General features: G+C 44.3%; 1 protein-coding gene across 1 annotated transcript in view; it reads right to left on the reverse strand.

Moving 5' to 3' along the window:
* Positions 1–226: 226 nt before the first annotated feature.
* The window catches only part of fbln1 (fibulin 1), a 46,364-nt gene continuing 27,103 nt past the window's right edge, over positions 227–19,487 (reverse strand). Inside the window, exons 15-17 of the mRNA XM_033635606.2 lie at positions 17,614–17,759; positions 13,137–13,277; positions 227–839 (exon numbers count right to left, since the gene is read on the reverse strand). Of these exons, the coding sequence (XP_033491497.1) occupies positions 700–839; positions 13,137–13,277; positions 17,614–17,759 (427 nt within the window). The 3' untranslated portion in view covers positions 227–699. The remainder of the gene's footprint in view (positions 840–13,136; positions 13,278–17,613; positions 17,760–19,487) is intronic.

Below are 19,487 nucleotides of genomic sequence, written 5' to 3' on the forward strand. Positions count from 1 at the left end.
GCCCTGCAAAGACCACTTCACACAACTGTTTTTCATCACAGATGCAGCAGCTATCTCCTCATGTTCCCTATCTTCTGTCTGTATTTTGGTTCTTAGAGTTCATAAAACATCTACATACAGAGATTTTCTCCTTTCTTGTTAACCTTCTGAACCCATGAGTGTGAATTCACAGAGAAATTCAAACACTGGTCTTGAAATGTTACTGGGAGGAAATACAAAAAACAAATACTGTAACTAAAATAGTGTTTATTCCATAGAAAAAATACCTCATCCAATGCATACGGTAAGAAAGGAAAAGTGAATGTTACAAAAACATAAAGGCTTATAATGTCATGAAAAGAATATTGTTGAATTTAATCATCGTATCCTTTAATGACCTTTCTGAATGCATGCACTTTCAATTTAAAACCTTCTGGATGTCTCATTTCTAAAGAGATTTTTTAATAACATAAAGTTTCTCTATATTCAGCTCTGTTATGCCAGATGCAACGCAGGGGTGCGCCTCAGGCTGAGCTTGTCATCAAAACATAGTGTAGTGCTGTCATCAGAAGCAGCTAGTAGCCTTTCATCTCAGAAACTGTCAAAAGTAATCAAACATGGGATTAAAACCTCGACACTGATCTTTGCATTGATTCAACAAAACCAATGTGTACAGTGTTGACAACGAATGTCTTAATACATGTGGTAAGATTTGGCCTCTCAGAACCAGAACTCGGAGACGAAGACGTGAACGTTGATGATATTCTGGCCGGAGTCGCCTTGAGTTGTCAGGTTGCGCATGGACAGTTTCAGTACTGTAGTCAGTGGACCAATCAGAGCCTTCACCTGACGAACAACACCTAAAGGAGGCAAAGAAGAAAAATATCAGTGACAATAACTACCGTAAAGAGACTACAGTGGTTGGCCTGACTGACAACAAGTGAAGTTTGTCGATTTCATCATTTCTCATGAACGTTAAGTTTGATCAAAAGCAGCAATTAGCAAAGATAAATTGTTTTTATGCTTCTTCATTTTGATATGATTCTAATTTTTTTTATTTATGTATTGCTGTTTGGTTCAAAGGGTCCAACCCCAACCCCTAAACCTAAAACATGTTTTCCCCTAACGGTAACTAGCACTGCAGATAGTTTTGGTTTCAAAGCCTGAGGTTTTGATTTCGAAATTCTGCTGCCACCCTAATACAATTGAGGATAATAGAATTTTATTTGTGGTGCTCACAGCATTAAAAAAATACATTTGTCTTTCAACAGCAAAGTATCTTTTCAGAAACAATGTCCCGGACGGAGGCTGTCTAAACCATTTCCGAATCGTGCAGTCGTCTGTCTCACGCACGTCTGACAGCTCTGCCACTGTTTTATTCGGTACAGCTGTCTACATCAGTTGTGCAACGGCTCACGCTTTGCGCTTATGGGCCGAGGCCTTTTTTTAAATTTCAAGTCCATTTTCTTCTGACTGTATTGATTGTGTATCAGGCTGGGACCATGGATGGGATGCTGAACGGGTCTAGTGGGCACAGGCCCAGGGGTCCAAAGTGTCCGGGGCCCCCGGTTTTCATCTGCAAAATGTCACTCAAATCAACACGCACCAACCAAGAGGAGACTGAAAATTACCACAAAGAGATAAAAAAGACCACAAAAATATGTAGGCATAAAAGAACTGCAAAGAGACACAAAACTGCTTCAGAGATACAACAAACTACAAAAGGTGAAAACAATCACAAAGAGACACAAAAGGACATTACCAACAAGAAAGGTTTCACCTAAGAAGAGACTCAAAAGGACCACAAAGAGATGCAAAAGAAACTGCAAAGAGACACAAAACTACTTCAAAGGGTGGAAACAATCACAAAGAGACAGGCAATGACCAAAAAAAAAAGACACATAACAACTGTTCAAAGAAACACAAGACAACAAAAAAATGACCTTGAAGTGACACAAAATAACATCAAAGAGACAACAAAAAAAAGAAAAACTACAAAAAGGGCAAAACAACCACAGAGTAGGGCTGTACCCAAATATTCGGATATTCGATTATTCGTTTCTATGGGTAGGTATTCGTTATGAAAATTTGGTATTCGATATTCGTTTTTTATTTACATTTTTTTTTTGTATTATTATTATTATTATTTTTTTTTTACATATTTTTTGGTGCTAAATGTAGTCCTTTAGTTGTTGGTAAATGTAGGTTATCAATAAAAATCAAAACATTTAAATTACATTGTTAAAAATGTGAAAATGTAGTATCGCCTCTAACGGAGCTTGTGCGCACGGCACGCTTGAGCGCATCCGTCTGAGGCTGTGGATCAATGTCAAGTTTTACCACTTCATCACTATTCCCTCTAACTTGTAGCTGTTTTTTCATTATCTTTTGAATTTAATATGAATTATGGAACCATTTTCGTCAACGTTTGTTTCCCCCGTTTTGTTCAATAAATCATTGTTTAAAGTTTCAACAAGTTTCTTTTGGAGTGTGTGACACAAGTGTGTTTAGAAAACGACTGCGGACTGTCACCTGCTCAACGCATCAGCACCTTCGGATGCCATGTCAGTAATAGCCAATAATGTCAAAATATCATTTACAGACCGATTTAACAGACGATCACTGCTGCCCGACCCGCAGGTCCATTTGCAGGTACCGTGGGTTACGGGTCGACCCGCGCATCACTACTCAGCTCAGTCTATAAAGGCTGTATACACAACAGTAAGGCTATAGACATTATATTCTATTCAGGCCGGCAGAACCAGCAGCGCATCGGCTCTACAGTGCACGGCACTGCTGATTAACCATTTTATTGCAGCACAGAGTGTCTGCCAGCAACCAGTTACTTGCAGAGGCTTCCTACAACTTGTTTCAACGGTTCCAATTTAATCAGAAGACAAATTAAACAGGATGACTAGCCAGTGTGAAAATCAAAAGAAAGCATAGAATAATGTACTGAAGGAGACTGTTGTGCCATCACATTTTTTTGTGGTTTGAGAGCAAAGATCCAGTCGCCGCTGTGCAAAACTCCACAATACAATTAGGTCCAAACCCCCCCCCCCCCCCCCCCCCCGCCCATATTTGTTATAAATTCTGCCGAAGGTCCGAATGTTAAAAAATGGTATTCGGGACAGCCCTACCACAGAGAGACACAAACAGCTACAAAGAGACACAAGATGACTACAAAGACATGCAAAAGAACTGCAAAGAGACACACAACTACTTCAAAGAGACACCAAAAAAAAACCTACAAAAAGGGTGTAAAAAAATCAAAGAGACACAAAATTATTAAAAAGAGATACAAGGCAACCGAAAAAAGACACAACATTACTCCAAAGAAACAAATAAACAAACTACAACAGGGGCAAAACAACCACAGAGACAAAAACAACTTCAAACAGACACAAACAACCAAAAATGACCTCACAGAGACACATAATTATAAAAAAAAAGATCCAAAGTTACCACAAATAGACACAAAACCACAACAAGATGCACAATGGCAGCATGGTGGTATAGTGTTTAGCATTATGGGCTCATGGCAAGAGGGAGCCCCCCTCTGTGGAGTTTGCATGTTCTCCCCGTGTCAGCGTGGGTTTCCTCCAGGTGCTCCAGCTTCCTCCCACAGTCCAAAGACATGCAGGTTAATTGGTGACTCTAAATTGTCCGTAGGTGTGAATGTGAGTGTGAATGGTTGTCTGTCTCTATGTGTCAGCCCTGTGATAGTCTGGTGACCTGTCCAGGGTGTACCCCGCCTCTCGCCCAGTGTCAGCTGGGATAGGCTAGGATAGGTTAGGTGTGCCATGCTATCAGCTTGTACATTTGGATGAGCACTTAAATTAAGTGTTGACATGCTCAACAAAGTCTAGCGATGTCAAGACTGTCCTTGACAACCTGAGTGCCCTCCCACCCACCTTGCACCCTCTCCATGGATAAATGACACCCTCTGTCATGGTAAAACAGATGGGAGAATAAACATAGTGCAACCGAGCATTACTGAACGCCCATGGAATTCATTGGGTGCTCTTTTTAAGTGAACATGCGATTACACTGGGAAAAAAATGCCAGTGTTTATACAGGCTGTCAGCGAGGCCTTTTCTCTGCAGAGGGCTGGTGACATTTCAGCTCTGGCCTGTTTGAACAGCCATCGTCAGTTTGAACAGCCATCGTCAGTTTGAACAGCCATCGCCAGAGTGCAGTCAGCCAGCACAATCACGCCACTGTCCTCCTATCACACCTTCAGCCACCCTTTGTCTTTATCCCATTTCCTCTTATTCATAAGTGAGTCAGTAGAGTGTTCAAGCTTTTAGTATGATGACTCATGAGTTTAACTCAACGCGGATCAAAATGACGACAGATCACCGCCTTGATCGCTCTGAATTATGAGGCTCCTTTCTGTGGTACTTGTAATAAAGCAGTAAAAACCCATTTGGTCGTTCACCACAGGGCAGATGATGATCCATTATGCGCCATCCGCTGCGTCCTTTGGGACACTGGCGTTGTATGATGGCAGATCCCCCCCACCCACTCATTCTCCTTCTCTCCCCCCCCCTCTCTTCCCTTCCTGAGGGGGCCTGGTGTTTGTGGCACCATCACTGTGGCCCACAAGGGTAAATGAGTCCCATGTGTTTGATGGAGGGGAGCAGTCGCAGTCACGCGATACAGCCATGGAGGCATTCCTCCAGGAATCCATCTTTAACTCTGGGAGGGGCAAGCAATGGGAGCTTGAGCTGCTGTCTTTCTCTCTCTGTCACTTTATTTTGCTTTCTCGTCCCTCTCCGGGTCGGATCTGTGGGCACACAACAGATTCCAGCAGATTCCGGCGATAAGCGCTCAGAGGAGTGTGGAATGGGGCCCACTTCGACCAGGGTTGCCCCTTGTTTTGGTGTTTTGGGACTCTGTTGCGTAGTGACACTAGACGGAGGGGAGCGGGACTCAGATTTTATTGTTTCCAAAGCGTCAGCGCCATCAGAAAAAGCTAACCTTTGCTTAAACCTAACAACAGCCGCAACATTAAGAGAATAACTGACATGGAAAAAGAGATTGAATTTTGGAGTCTGAAAATTATTTTCAGACACAAGCCAGTCGAGATGTCACGCAACTCTCAGTTGACCGACGCAAAGTGGGTTCAGGAGGTTCATGATTTGTCCGTGTGCTTAAATCAAACGAAATCAAAAGCTTGAGCGGTGGGTTGAGCAAGCACACAGTGAAGATGAGTAAGATCTTATGAGCACAATATGGACCACCGCAGAGACACATGGGGTCCAGTCCACAATAACGATTTTTCTAAATTACAGTAAGTGTGGCCTGTATCTTACAAGAACTTAACACTCTAATCAGGGTCAACTGTGGGTACGTTTTCCACCGGAAATCCCAAAAATTCCTCAGAAAAAAAGAAGCTTAGCGGTCCAGATAAATAACAAAAACACAAACACATATTGCCTCTTAACTGAAAATTTATTAAGGACGTCTAAATAGTGCAATATGTGGAATGTGTTTGTTTATTTTGTAAATTTGTTTGTGGTCTAATTAGCACATGCAGGGAGTATGCTCTTGAGAACAGAAATTATAGTTCCCTTTAGCTCCTCCAAAACCCCAGAGTCCCTCTGAGCTCACTACTGGTGACTGAAACTTAACACAAAACACAGTGTTTCCCACCTCAGATTATGGACTCTGGGACGCTCCCAGACATATATATGTGATATATGCGAACATGTAGGATGTATCGGGGTTACTGTAGTGATTTGTGGCATGGTAAGAAACAGCCATGTTTTATACAACCTGTAGCTTTTGTTTAACTTAGTTTTTGCACAGCCTTGAGGGCGAGAAAAAGGTAATTATGTCATTACAATTTGGGCCTGATTGTGCAACAAAGGATCCTAAAGTCAGTGTACGTGACCATGATGACTGCGTGTTTCCGTAAGCTTTCCATCAAAAGCGCAGTGGTATCCTCAATGAGTGGAAAGCATCAGCTAACAGCTGGGCCTCAACATACTCACAGTGAACCTGAGGTGAAACCACAACCGCATACTCATCTTTAACATTTCATCCGGGCTGTAAGGCAAAAAGCCAACAACCGCAAAACAGGTTGACGCTGATTGGCGACCGTACCACCTGAGATTCGTATAAATAAACACAAGGAGGTTTAAAAGAAAAACCACGGCTGACAATCTGCCCTGTGACTAGGTTGCAAGGTCATGTAATCCAAGACCTTAAGTTCCCAAGCAGGACATCCAGTTGGAGCGCTGGAAAGGTTTGTGGTGTCTTTCCATCTCACTGAGGTATCTTGCCACAGGGTGCAAAGGTGACTGCGCTGGCTTGAACAGCCACCATCAAACAAACAGCTGTACAATCTGTCCGCTCTCCAAAACATTCCGCCACACCATAAAGTAGCCCCTTAAGTAGAAAATAGCCTTAAATAAATGCATGCTAGTAGCAGAGACACTGCCACAAAACAAAGTGAAGCAAATGCCAGGAGGCATTTGTCATCCTTCATGGCCACGAGCGCTGCAATATTGAAGGGTTACATGTAAACAGTACAATTTCGGGGTTTTCTGGTTTCTACAACTCAGCGAGGAAGTGTATGACAAAATCCAAAATGAACGGGTTTAACACCAGAGACAAATGAAAAATATGCATTGGCCTCACCACAGTATTGTATAATGACACACTGGTTGTGGCGCTATGCATGCTCACTGCAGTGAAACCATTGGAGAGCATCCAGGTGGTGTACAAAGTTCCAGTATGCAAAGAGGGTACTGGAGGGCATTCTTCAGAGTCATTATGGCTATAACTGTGATATGTTTTGTATCTAACCATATCGCTGCTGTACAGCTGAGCACTGCTGGCATAAACATAAACACAGCAAAGAGCGGTTTCTTATTCAATTATTCGTTGTTTTTTTTTTTTACTGTCTGAAACTTGTCTCCAAAAAGCCCATAAAACCAAGGAGACGTGCCAAAGAAACTGCTAACTAGCTCCCTTGTTACCCTATTAGCAAAGCAACCAATTTCAGTTTTGATAACCCGTCAGCATGGCTGAAATATAATCCATTCAAATTGCCAACAGTGAGTGCACAGGCCCCTTGGGTACCGGATCTTGTGTTTACGGCCTGGTCACCGCTCACTGGTACGAGGATGGCCAGTCGGGTCAGGCCGTCCAAACCCAACTCTGACCACTCCAAAGAGGGGGTGGGAGCCCTGACCACCCCTGCTCTGACAGGCCAGCACATGTGGCTTGATATTTTAAGGTCAATTAACAGCGTCATACTTACAGATCTCTCAAATGGCCCGTGGGTCATTGTTGGACAGTGTCGCAAACCGGGCAGTGACATCATTGAAAAGTAGCCGTGGGGAATTGGTCTGTTCTTTTCTTGGACTTTCTGTTTTAGCAGTTGTGGGCCAGAGCAGCTGAGATGACATAACATGCACCATTATCTTTACCACAACCTTTGCACTATATTACAAGTGACCTTTCAAAGCTGAGACCCATAACTAAGGCGCAAAATATAGACCTGACAGTGTAGACTAAATGGAAAGGAAATAAAAACCTGCTTTGTTTGCATTTTAAATCAGAATTTTAGATCATATTCTCCATCTAAATTATGAATGGATGAAAGTTTACAGCATCTTGATAAACTGTTTGAGTACTTTGCTATAACAGCATTCATTTTGTGGGATGAGCTATTGCATAAACAAAGTTACATTTCTTAAAATCACAGAGCCAGACAGCAGAGAGTAATGACGAATATAAATTAACTAGATCACTAAAGATAAGTGTATCTGAGAATTACGGAGACAGCTTTATTGCATGGAATATGTACTGTATGTGTGCATACCAGTATCTCTTTGAGCGTGACATATCTGCATCACTATCTCTTCATCAGTACATTGGTGGTGGAGGACCACCCGAGGGGAGCAATGTGTGTTTGGCTGTGGGGTTGTCGGGTGGAGAAGACCCTGTTTTGATTAGCCGTACTAATCTCTTGTGGGGCAGACGAGGATTCCTTATGGGCTTGGCGCGCTCTAGTGGGCCCGCTGCTGCCATGTCATGATTCATCCAAATGACAGCCGCTCAAACGGAGCGAGTTGTCTGCTTATCTCCACTGCTGTCCTCAACTCCTCACCAGCACAGCCACAAGCCGGAGCCACAAGCAAGCTCCACTGGCTCTGAAGTAGTCATGTCTCACACAGTAGGCTCACATTCCACCAGCCACTGAGGACGGCCGCGCTGACGACCATGACTACCTGCACAGAGACAAACTGTCCACTTCCTCTGCCATTCATCTTGCTGTCTGCCTCGCTGGCTGCCAGTCCTGCACCAGTGGCAATGCAGAAGGTATTTATCCTCTGCACAGGAGAAAAACCGCAAAGGCATATTTCCACCTGCTTTTCAAAAATGAGTGGAATTTAGCTGCTGCGTCTTAGACTTAGAGTTTCTCCAGAGGATAATTCATGAAGAGAAGGCATCATATTATCTGTTGCTGTCCGGTTAAATAAACATAAATACTATATAAATCAGTTTTTCCTGCTAAAGAGAATTAGACAGCAGTGATTAATGGTACTGTAAAATCCTTCCATGACAAATAATTACTCATGAAGAGGAGTCATTTGGACACATTCAGGGATGACTAAACATGTGCTGACTATTTGATTCCACAGTTGACTACTGACTGTATTGTACATTTGATTTGCACACACTGAGCCTCATTCACTGATATGTACGTAGAAATGTTGTCACCTAGTGCGCAAAATAACCATCAGATTCACGACATGTGTGCACTGGCCAAAGTTGTTCTTACCACTGTGCGTATATTAGTGCGTCAGAATAATTCTAAATTGACAGGTGCATGCACAGCATCAGCATACTGTCACGCTCCCAGTTCTCTACTTAAAGGATAGCTTTGGCACTTTTCAACCTGGACCGTATTTCCCCATGTAAACTGATCAAAGACACTGATGTGAACAATTTTTGAAATTGGTCCAGTATTGAGGGAGCCGGCAGCGGCCTGCAGCTGCAGAACGAGCTGCAATGGAAACACAGGGGGCAACTGAACATCGTCAGATGTTTAGATATTAATATTATTTTATTATTATTTGATTATTTATTGATATTATTATTTGATATTATAAGTGTCTGAAGTTACCCTTTACCTTTCACTTGATCTGGTCTGTTTGTTACTGCCTCGTTAAGCAGAGGTCTCTTTCTGAAATATCACAAGATGTCGTTTGTTGTAGGAAAACAACAGTGGAATCCTGTGTGAGCTCTGGAGAGAGAATACTAACCAGACTATTTTACAGTAAACGTAGTTTAGTGTTATCTGAAAGATATTCAGTGCAGTCTCTGCTGCTACTTATCTTAGCTGTTGTTTCACACTCATTGCTATTTCTGGCCGTCATTACAGACGCCATCATCACCACCATAAATGTTTGATGTCAATCTCGTTGTGGGTGAAATCTCAGGGGACTGCTCCCATTCTCTAAATACAAATTAAATAATTCTCTTTGTGCATTATCAATGCATTAATTAAACAATAAATGAAAAATTACCACACAATTGTTTCACTGATAACTGGTTTTGAACTAGATATGTTTCCTTCTTGCTTAGTACTTTTATGCCTTTGTCATGCTGAAGATAATATTGTGGTTGAATGGAGGATTATTAAACGATTAATTAATTAGAGGTGCACAGTGGCACAGTGGTTAACATTGTCGCCTCACAGCAAGAGGATTCCTGGTTTGAACCCAAAGGTAGGGGAGCCCCTCTGTGCGGAGTCTGCATGTTCTCCCCGTGTCAGCGTCGTTTTCTCCGGGTGCTCCGGCTTCCTCCCACAGTCCAAAGACATGCAGGTTAATTGGTGACTCTAAATTGTCCGTAGGTGTGAATGTGAGTGTGAATAGTTGTCTGTCTCTATGTGTCTGCCCCGTGATAGTCTGGCGACCTGTCCAGGGTGTACCCCGCCCCCCGTGACCCCCTACAAGGTAAACTGTTACGAAAAATTAATTAATTAATGAATGAGTGATGAGGATGAAATTTGTCCATCCATCCATCCATTTCATCCAATGCAAGGCCAAGCAAAGCACCCCAGACATCCCTCTCCCCAGCAATGCTTTCTAGCGCCTCCTGGGGGACCCCAAGGTGTTCCCAGGCCAGATGAGATATGTGTGTGTTCTGGGTCTGCCACAAATTTGCCGTACATTAGTAAATAAACAGCATTGTCTATTGAAGACTTTCTTAGCAGGCCCACCTTGGTACAAGGGAAAAAAGCAACACTAGTCTATGATACCATCAGTGGGAGTGGTCAAAGACAATATCAGTCCCTGCTATGATGTCACTGAGAGATAATACAACAGGGGAACCACCAGCATATTATCAGGGGTGAGAGCCTCAGCTCCAGACTCAGCCCATGCTTCCAGCAGAGACCACAGAGAGAGTGTTTTCAAAGGGAGGACTCACCCTTCCACCTGCTGACTGCCAAAATCAATCATCCCATTATCAGCCCTACACAAACAACCTGTCCCGGATCAAACGTGGATGTGTATTCATGCTGACGGCGTCAGCATGAATACACATTCCTCCACTGTTTGTGTTTTCAAACATGTGTACGATGTGACACAGATGTTGTCTTTGCTGCGAGGATGATATGTATTACTCCTGTGTGTCTGCATACCTGCAGGGATTTTGTGTGGTCGCCGCTGCTGTGCTACTGTGGTCGTCATGGGAATCTGTAAGTGTTTGATTGGTTCTGATCATGTTTTCCAAGTGTTGTGTTTGCACAGATGCGTAAGGCTGTCAGGGTTGTCTTCCAGATGTGACAGTGCTGGGAAAGCCAGTGATGGATGACCAGGAACTAGGAAAGAGTGGTGCAATTCTTACACTATTTGGTGTACTGTCAGTCTCTATATGTGTGGGTGTGTGTGTGTGTGTGTGTGTGCATGTGTGTGTGCGCATACGTCTAAGCAAACACTGCATGCCTGTGTGCGCAGGCGACTGGTTTTAAAGAGTGAGTAAGTGAGCATAACGGAAAAGAGCGTCAGCCAATCAAACCTTTCAAGGATCACTTTTTCACGTTAGCAACGGATTCTGAGGATTCCTAATTGCCTCTTTTGTCCCTTTCAAAAACACACGAAGTGGCCAAAAATAATGGCCAAAGTTAGTTTGAGTTCACGCACTTGTTCATTAGTGGAGCCTCAATGTCTGCTACTCTTCACATCCCACCAAGCTGTAATACCACTGTTGGAGACACTGGAGATACTGGAAACTAAGCTTCCTTAAGTGACACGTCAGCGAGCCTCACACAATGGTTACGCAACAGCAGCATCTGTGGGCCAAAGCACCAGCAGCACAACCCACTAAATAAAACCAAGAGGGCCTTCATCGCACCGTGGACACCACACTTCACAGCGAGGAGTCAGTGACCAAAGGCTCCACTGCACAGCGCCTCAGTTTGGATATGTGATGGGCAACTGGTGCTAACATGCAAGAGCTGCATCCAATAAGCATCCAATGGGTTTGGGAGAGAAGTGGCTCCTCACAAACAGGCCTTTCATGTGGTCGTCAGTTTAAGTGCTCTAATGCTCGGCGAGACACTGAGGCCTAGCGTGGGGAAATGGAACAATACATTTAACCACATGAAGCAAAGCGCCCAGGATTACTTCTGCACATATTTTCTCCCTCTTTCTTTCCTCTTTCATTGAATCACAGTCTCTCACTTTGTCTTTCTCTGCAATTTTATTCACCATCTCTTGCACACACACACACACACACACATACACAGTGTACTTGCCCCTGCAAATGAGCACCACTATAAACAGGGAATTTTGCTTAAATCCTCTTTACACACACGCACACAGACGCACACACCAGACGATATAATACAAAATAAGGCTTATCACTGATGCAGAATTACACCGCTGCGTATTCCAACAAAAACATACCATTATAAGTCAGTACAATATAATTATAACTGCTTCAACATTGACTTATGTGAATTGTTGCTGGTCTTTTCTCATGTTTCGTGTGTGAATTTGGGTACGTTTGATAGGCACACATCTGTTTCTGCACAAGTGTACAACTTGCGAGCACACACAATCCAGCCTGCACCAGTGACAGTCACATCCCCCCTCCCTTGCTTTCATTCTGTAAAGACAGATGTGCATACTGATGGGCCGTCCCTTCATCCATCAACATTAGAAGACGACAGCGCTGTCCTTACGCTACCACCCTGCCTGCATCTCAGCACGAAAACAAAACAAAACACCTAGACAGGCCCAACGATGTGTCATCATTGGGCTCACAACAACCCTCATCCTCCCGGGGCCAAGGCTCAGTTCAGCTCTCCCACAGGCGTGCAGCAGCCTTGGGTCGCCACCAGACTAAAGGATGGGAATGGCTTCCACCCAAACATGTGTTGTTGTTACACACCACTGGAGATGTTATCTGCTGCTCCTACTTGAACTAGCGCAGGGCTCCTTTTTGCATGCTGGCGGTCGCTGCAACAGGTAGTTATAATGAACCGCTTGTCAACTGCAATCACTCGTGTAAGCGTGCGCGTGAATGCACGAGCGTAGATTTATGCACTCTATTCTTGTACATCCAGACTGCCGTAACTTATTGTGGAAAGTAATGATCTGCTTGGGATAAGCAAAGCCGTAGATAAGTGAATTAAGTAGTACTTTGTTTCACCACAAGACTGTCGAAATTGATGCCAAATATTTGGTGAGACAGAAACAGGCCTTCGTCTGTCTCAAAGAGCCACTCAGAGGACAACTCTCCGAAGACACAGACACCGAGAGCCCCCGTGAAGACGATGACAGCTACATGATGCCACAACACTGCAAAGACCATAACGGGCTGTGTCAGATGCAGTTATGTCAGAGTGTCCAGACATTCCTCGTGGGAGTTTTTGTGCTTTTTTGTCCCTTCTCAGTGTGCACATGTGAGTTTGATTTGTTAAAAAAAAGAATACACATATTTCATACGTTTCAAAATGAGAAATCAGATAAGGGAAACCGCCTTCTCGTCAAACGAAAAAATGCAGTTCTCAGTCACGGAGGCTGTCGGGTGGTACAGGCTGCATGTTAAAGCTGCTTTTGTCAAATGTTTGCACTGGTTTGGTTCATCCACAACACAAAGACGAGTGAAATCCCTGTACTCACCCACATACATTCCATTCTCTACCCGCTTGAGGATGTCGAAGGCGTTATCCACGTTGCCCTCCAGGATGTCAAACTTGACGTCGTAACTGCCTAAGTGATAGGGCCCGTAAGCCGGCACTGTGGTTCTCAGGAAAACAATCTCTGTTGGAAGATAACAATTAGACACAAAAAGCTTTTGGAGCCTAAACCCTCATAATCACATTGGGATTGCACCGCCAATCCAGTGCCAACTCTTGCTTTTCTTTACTTTTTTTTCTCTCCGAGAGAAAGACAATAAAATGGGAGATGGAAAGGTCTGTGTTTATTGTGCACCGAGAGGGTCACAGGAAGGTTGAGGCTTTTCAATGCTGTTGTTCAGCTGAAGGGCCTCGAGTCCTTTACACCCCAACTCAGAGCTTATGGGAAATGACAAGAGCTTAACTCCCCGTGACATTGAGCATGAGTGTGTCTGAAACATGCACTGCATGCCAGCCAATAGATGCTTGTCAGCTGTCACTGTCTGCGAGTGATTACCGTGGTTACTCATATCCAACCAGCATGGCACTTACTCTCTGGTGTGGGCCAGCCAAGCCCAGGACTGCATGGAGAACATCATGGAATAACTAATTTGGAGGTCAGAGGTAGTCATATGGATTCTGACAACTGCAGGAAAATGCATTTGATGGGAGCTCGGAAATTAAGGAAGATAAAGCAGAGCTAAAGAGAAAAAAAGGCTGAGGGCCGCATTGACACTAAATAAACCACGAGTTATCTTGCAGCCTACAAATTCGTTGTCTCTAAAGATTTTAACAGGCACAAATGAAGCCTCAAATACGGGCCTTTGTGGGTTAGTGAAACTGTAGAGAGTAGAGGGATACACTGAAGAAATATTAGATGAAATGATCTGTAAATTTAAAAAAATTACATTAAAGCAGAAGTTCAACATTTTGGGAAATAAATGTATTTGCTTTCTTGCCAATAGTTAAATTAGAGGATTGATGAGACTCTTATATCTGTGCAGTAAATATGAACCTACAGCCAGCAGCTGGTTAGCTTAGCATAAACACTGAAAACAAAACGAAACAGCTAACCTGTCCAACACTGGGGAGTTGCACTTTGACTGACTGTCCACTTTGGCTTTTATATTAATGATTTAATATGTCAAGTAGTGAGTCCAAGAGAGTCTGGTGCTGTAGGTGAGTCGGGGTCATTCCTATGTTCCCCAGATTTATATGGCACGTAATGGGAACATGACAAATGCTCCTATGTTCCTCAGTTCTACCAGGGTTCTACGTTCCCATGGTCCTGTGTTCCCCAGTTTTATAGAGCACGTCATGGGAACCTGACGAAGATGTTTCCCTGCTCTGTATTCACTATGACATGGGCTAGGGTTAGATAAGTGATCATGATTCTGAGTCATGAAATTGCACTGGACTTGGCCTTAATAGTACATTCTCTACTCTCTGAACTAGTGGGACACTCAAGTACTCTTTTTGAATAAAGAGCAACGCCCAAACATATTTCAGCTCTAAAAATAGGGACTAGTCAACCAATAGATTTACCAATTAAATAGAGGAAGAAAAACAATATATTAAAAGAGACAAATTATTATCAAGCATTTTAGGGTTCAGAAATCAAAAGTAGCTGACTATTGCCATTTCCAAAGATAAGGAAAGGATTAGGATGCGTAGGATCAGGTTAGTTTACTTGAAATGTGAATATTTTCATATATTTTAATTCAAACGGGTTTAATTTGAAACAAAAACAATAGGAGGTTTACTGTGTTTAAACAGATTATTAAACACAAACCTGGTAAACATGGCCCCTGGGAAAATAAGGCCATGGGAACATAGGACCCTGGGAAAATAGGACCTTGGAAACATAGGAATATAGGAACATAAGATCTTGGTAATATAGGGCCTTGGGAACATAGGACCTTGGAAACATAGGAATATAGGAACATAAGACCTTGGTAATATAGGGCCTTGGGAACATAGGACTTTGGAAACATAGGACTTTGGGAACATAGGACCCCGGGAACAAGAAACCTTGGGAGCATAGGACCCTGGGAACAAGAAACCTTGGCAGCATAGGACCTTGGATACATAGGACCTTGAAAACAAAGGAACCTGGATACAATTGGACCTTGGGAACATAGGACCCTGGGAACATAGGGCCCTGGGAACATAGGAACATTGAACATATGACCATGGAACCATGGAAACATAGCACTTTGGGAACATAGGGTACTGCAAACATAGCACCTCAGGAACATAGGGCCATGGGAAACAAATAGGACCCTGGAAACATAGCACCTCGGTAACATAGAACCTTTGGAACATAGGACCCTGGGTACATGGAACTCTGGGGACATAGGACCCTGGGAACATAGGGACTTTGAACATATGACCACGGACCAGGGAATCATAGCACGTTGGGAACATAGGACACTGCAAACATAGCACCTCAGGAACATAGGGCCATGGGAACATAGGACCCTGGGAACATGGGACTCTGGGAACATAGGACCCTGGGTACATGGGACTCTGGGAACATAGAACCTTTGGAACATAGGACCCTGGGTACATGGAACTCTGGGAACATAGGGCCTTGGGAACATAGGACCCTGGGAACATAGAACCTTGGGAACATAGGACCCTGGGAACATAGAACCTTGGGAAGATAGGACCCTGGGAACATAGAACCTTTGGAACATAGGATCCTGGGTACATGGAACTCTGGGAACATAGGACCTTGGGAACATAGGGACTTTGAACATATGACCACGGACCAGGGAATCATAGCATGTTGGGAACAAAGGACACTGCAAACATAGCACCTCAGGAACATAGGGCCATGGGAACATAGGACCTTGGGAACATAGGACCCTGGGTACATGGGACTCTGGGAACATAGCTGTGCGTTCACGCCGAGCACGAATTCGCAAATTCGCGCGTCGAGATTACATACAAAGTCAATGCAAAGACGCGATTAGATGTGAAGTCGCGCCGGGCAGCCACGCTAGATGCGTAGTCGCATCAAAATTCGTGTCTATCGCCTCATCGCTCGAGTTGAAAATATTGAACTTTTGAGGTGAATTCGCGTGACGCTGTGCCGCGAAAGCCAATCAGTGTTGAGATTCTCCCGACGTCACTGACGTCAGTGACGTCTTGACGCCCTGACGTCCAGTTGTTGACACAACAAACTGCTACTCACCGGAGACAGATGGACAGGCGCTCCACAACTGAAATGGAGCGCCTGTAGCTGGTGTCCTGCCGGGAGATCCTGGCGCCAACCCTCACCAACAGGTCCTCACACTGGGCCCCAGTCAGCCTGAAGTACCGCTGAAAGCGGCTATCATCCAGACAGAGTTCCTGGAGGAGGTGGTGAAAGTTGCAGAGCTTGATGTGCTTCTGCAGGATAGGGTGAACCCCAAAACGACGGCGTTTGGCCCTCCGACGCATCTGGGACTTCCAGAGCAGGTACAAAGCAGCGATGTTGGTTATCTCAGCCATGGTTGAGGAGAGAATGGCTGTTATCTAGTGAAAATGGGCGGGCTCGCTACTTGCGCGACTGATGCGATAACGCAAATGAACAAAATGGTCCGGCGTCCAAACTCATGCGTTACACGTGTTACATGTGAGTGATTTGCTTCACTCGCGCCCGGTGTGAACGCACAGTAGAACCCTGGGTACATGGGACTCTGGGAACATAGAACCTTTGGAACATAGGACCCTGGGTACATGGGACTCTGGGAACATAGAACCTTTGGAACATAGGACCCTGGGTACATGGGACCCTGGGAACATAGGCCCCTGGGTACATGGGACCCTGGGAACATAGGACCCTGGGAACATAGAACCTTTGGAACATAGGACCCTGGGTACATGGGACCCTGGGAACATAGGACCCTGGGAACATAGAATCTTGGGAACATAAGACCCTGGGAACATAGGACCTTTGGGACATAGGACCCTGGGAACATAGGGCCTTGGGAACATAGGACCCTGGGAACATAGGACCTTTGGAACATAGGACCCTGGGAACATAGGACCTTGGGAATATAAGACCCTGGTAACATAGCACCTTAGAATCATAGAGCCTTGGTAACATAGGAACCTAGGAACATAGGGCCTTGGGAAAAATAGATCCCTGGGAACATAGATACACTCCCAGTGAGTTTTATTAACTGTGGACAGAACAAGGTCAGCCGTTTCCCCGTTTCCAGTCTTTATTCTATGCTAACTAGCTGACAGCTAGAGTTTTGTAATTACTTATAAATATTAGAATGTTATCAATCATCTCATCTAAGTTGGCAAAACAGGGAAAAGCGCTTTTCCCAAAAATGTCAAGCTGTTCTGTTAAGACTTGTTCTTTCCCAATGAACTTTGCATTACATATCATTTTGTTTTTACACTTCTTCTGCATGTTTGCCCATCTGGATCACTCCAGAACTTTCCATCATTAGTATAGACATAAAAAATGAACTTGCACCTACCCTCTGGCCTTGTGAACTCTCTGAAGGTGGGCAAGGAGATGAAGGTGTGGGATATTGAGTGCATGGGGTCCAGAACACAAGCAACGTCATTGGGCTGACAGGACTTTACACAGCGAATGGTGTCAGAGCGTTGAAGCCTCGCCACTCTACAGGACAGAGCAAACGTAGACACCCACAAAAAAGGGGAAAAAAAGAAAACACACACACACATACACACACACACACACACACACACACACACACACACGGCCTATGACCTTTAGGTAATGTCTATATAAAGACTTCACCATCAACCGCCTTTGGTTTCTGAAGCTCACAATAACAGGGCATCCTTGGGAGCAGCCCACTGCGTAATCAGAACCCAGTGGGACAACTCCAATGGCTGCTACACAAACAATATCTGAACAAGACAGCGGGGACACTGGATATAGCAGTCAACATCAAAAACAATCAAATTCTGTGTGGCTTGGAAGAATAATAAACCAACAATGGCCTCAGCTCATGCAGCAGCCAACCTTTGTAGCTTGCCTTGTGGAGACTAGCGCTGCCATTGATGCTTTTCTGATGCACTATTTCAAGCTGTGTGGGAAATGAATTACTACACTCACAGAGAATGATCCACAACCTGCTCAGGAAAAATATTTGGATTTGCTGAGCATCCCCGGCTTCACATCAGATAATCTCTTGAGGAGGATTTATGGGGCAAGGGAGTGTTCTAAAAGACTCCTAAATTGTGATCAACATGACTAGACAACTCCCCAGCCTCTCCCCAGGGCAGCTCTCATCCTATTATTTAGGGCTTTGTTTATTCCACAGACTAATCAGTGACAGGTCGGAGGGAATGGAGGGCCTCTGCTGGCTCCTAAGGCTAACGCCACCTGAAGTATCGCTATTCACTACCTGTCTGCGGCGTAAGACTTTGAGAGAGGTTTCTAAAGCACTAACAACCTCATAAATCAGGAGTTTGTCTTTGAAACGACGAGGAACTTGTGATCATGAAAGAGCTATTGAAACAAAATAAAAGCCTCCACTTTGACATCCAAGATGTTAAATTTAAGCTCGGTTTTTCACAAAGGAGACAAGTCAGTACACGGTTATATTGGGTTATGAAAACAGCCAAGTTGCCATGTATAAGTCCAGTTAATGTGCATGGCAGCCGTATAGCCACATCGTGAGTCATGGGCCGTGGATCTCTGGCGCTCCTCAGGGGACCTATAGGCTGCAGCTCAAAGCCTGGGCCCGGCTTGGGTTGCAGGGCTCCTTTCACGGAGAGCGAGGAGAGAAGCCCCTGACAAAAAGTCAAGCCACCACTGGGTAGGGGCTTGTAATTAGCAATTAGCGGGTGGGTCCAAGTTTTGCTTTGGCCCACGCCAAACCCACAAAATGTTCTCCTAGTTTATAATACCACGGCCTGAGCTGCAGAAAGACCCGAGCGGGGCTCTAGAGGACGAGGTGAAAGCTCTGTTGAGGTAGAGAGTAAATTTACGAGAAGATAATGACCCAGGGTGAACTGCCCCCTTTACACACAGACGGACACTTCAAAGCAAAGGCAGCAAGTGGACCTAATTACAGCTCCATGTGTGTGCCAATGCATGTACGTGTCTGCACCAAAACTACCTATATGTGCGTCTATGTGTTTATTTGTGCATGTGAGCCTTTGTGCATGCAAACATGCTTGTGTATATGTGACTGTGTGCGCGCGTGCATGCAGAAATGTACGTCTTCTTCATCTCCCCATGCCTCACGTGGCCCAGCCCAGGAGAAAAACCCCAATACTTTCAGACCAGAAAGAAAAACAGACTTTTTGGATGAAAGTCCTCTGGTCAAGCGTATGGGGCCTTTTATTTTTTTGGTAATTATTATTTATAGTCGGC

Source organism: Epinephelus lanceolatus, chromosome 5 (assembly GCF_041903045.1).
Source record: "Epinephelus lanceolatus isolate andai-2023 chromosome 5, ASM4190304v1, whole genome shotgun sequence".
NCBI classification, from domain to species: domain Eukaryota; kingdom Metazoa; phylum Chordata; class Actinopteri; order Perciformes; family Serranidae; genus Epinephelus; species Epinephelus lanceolatus.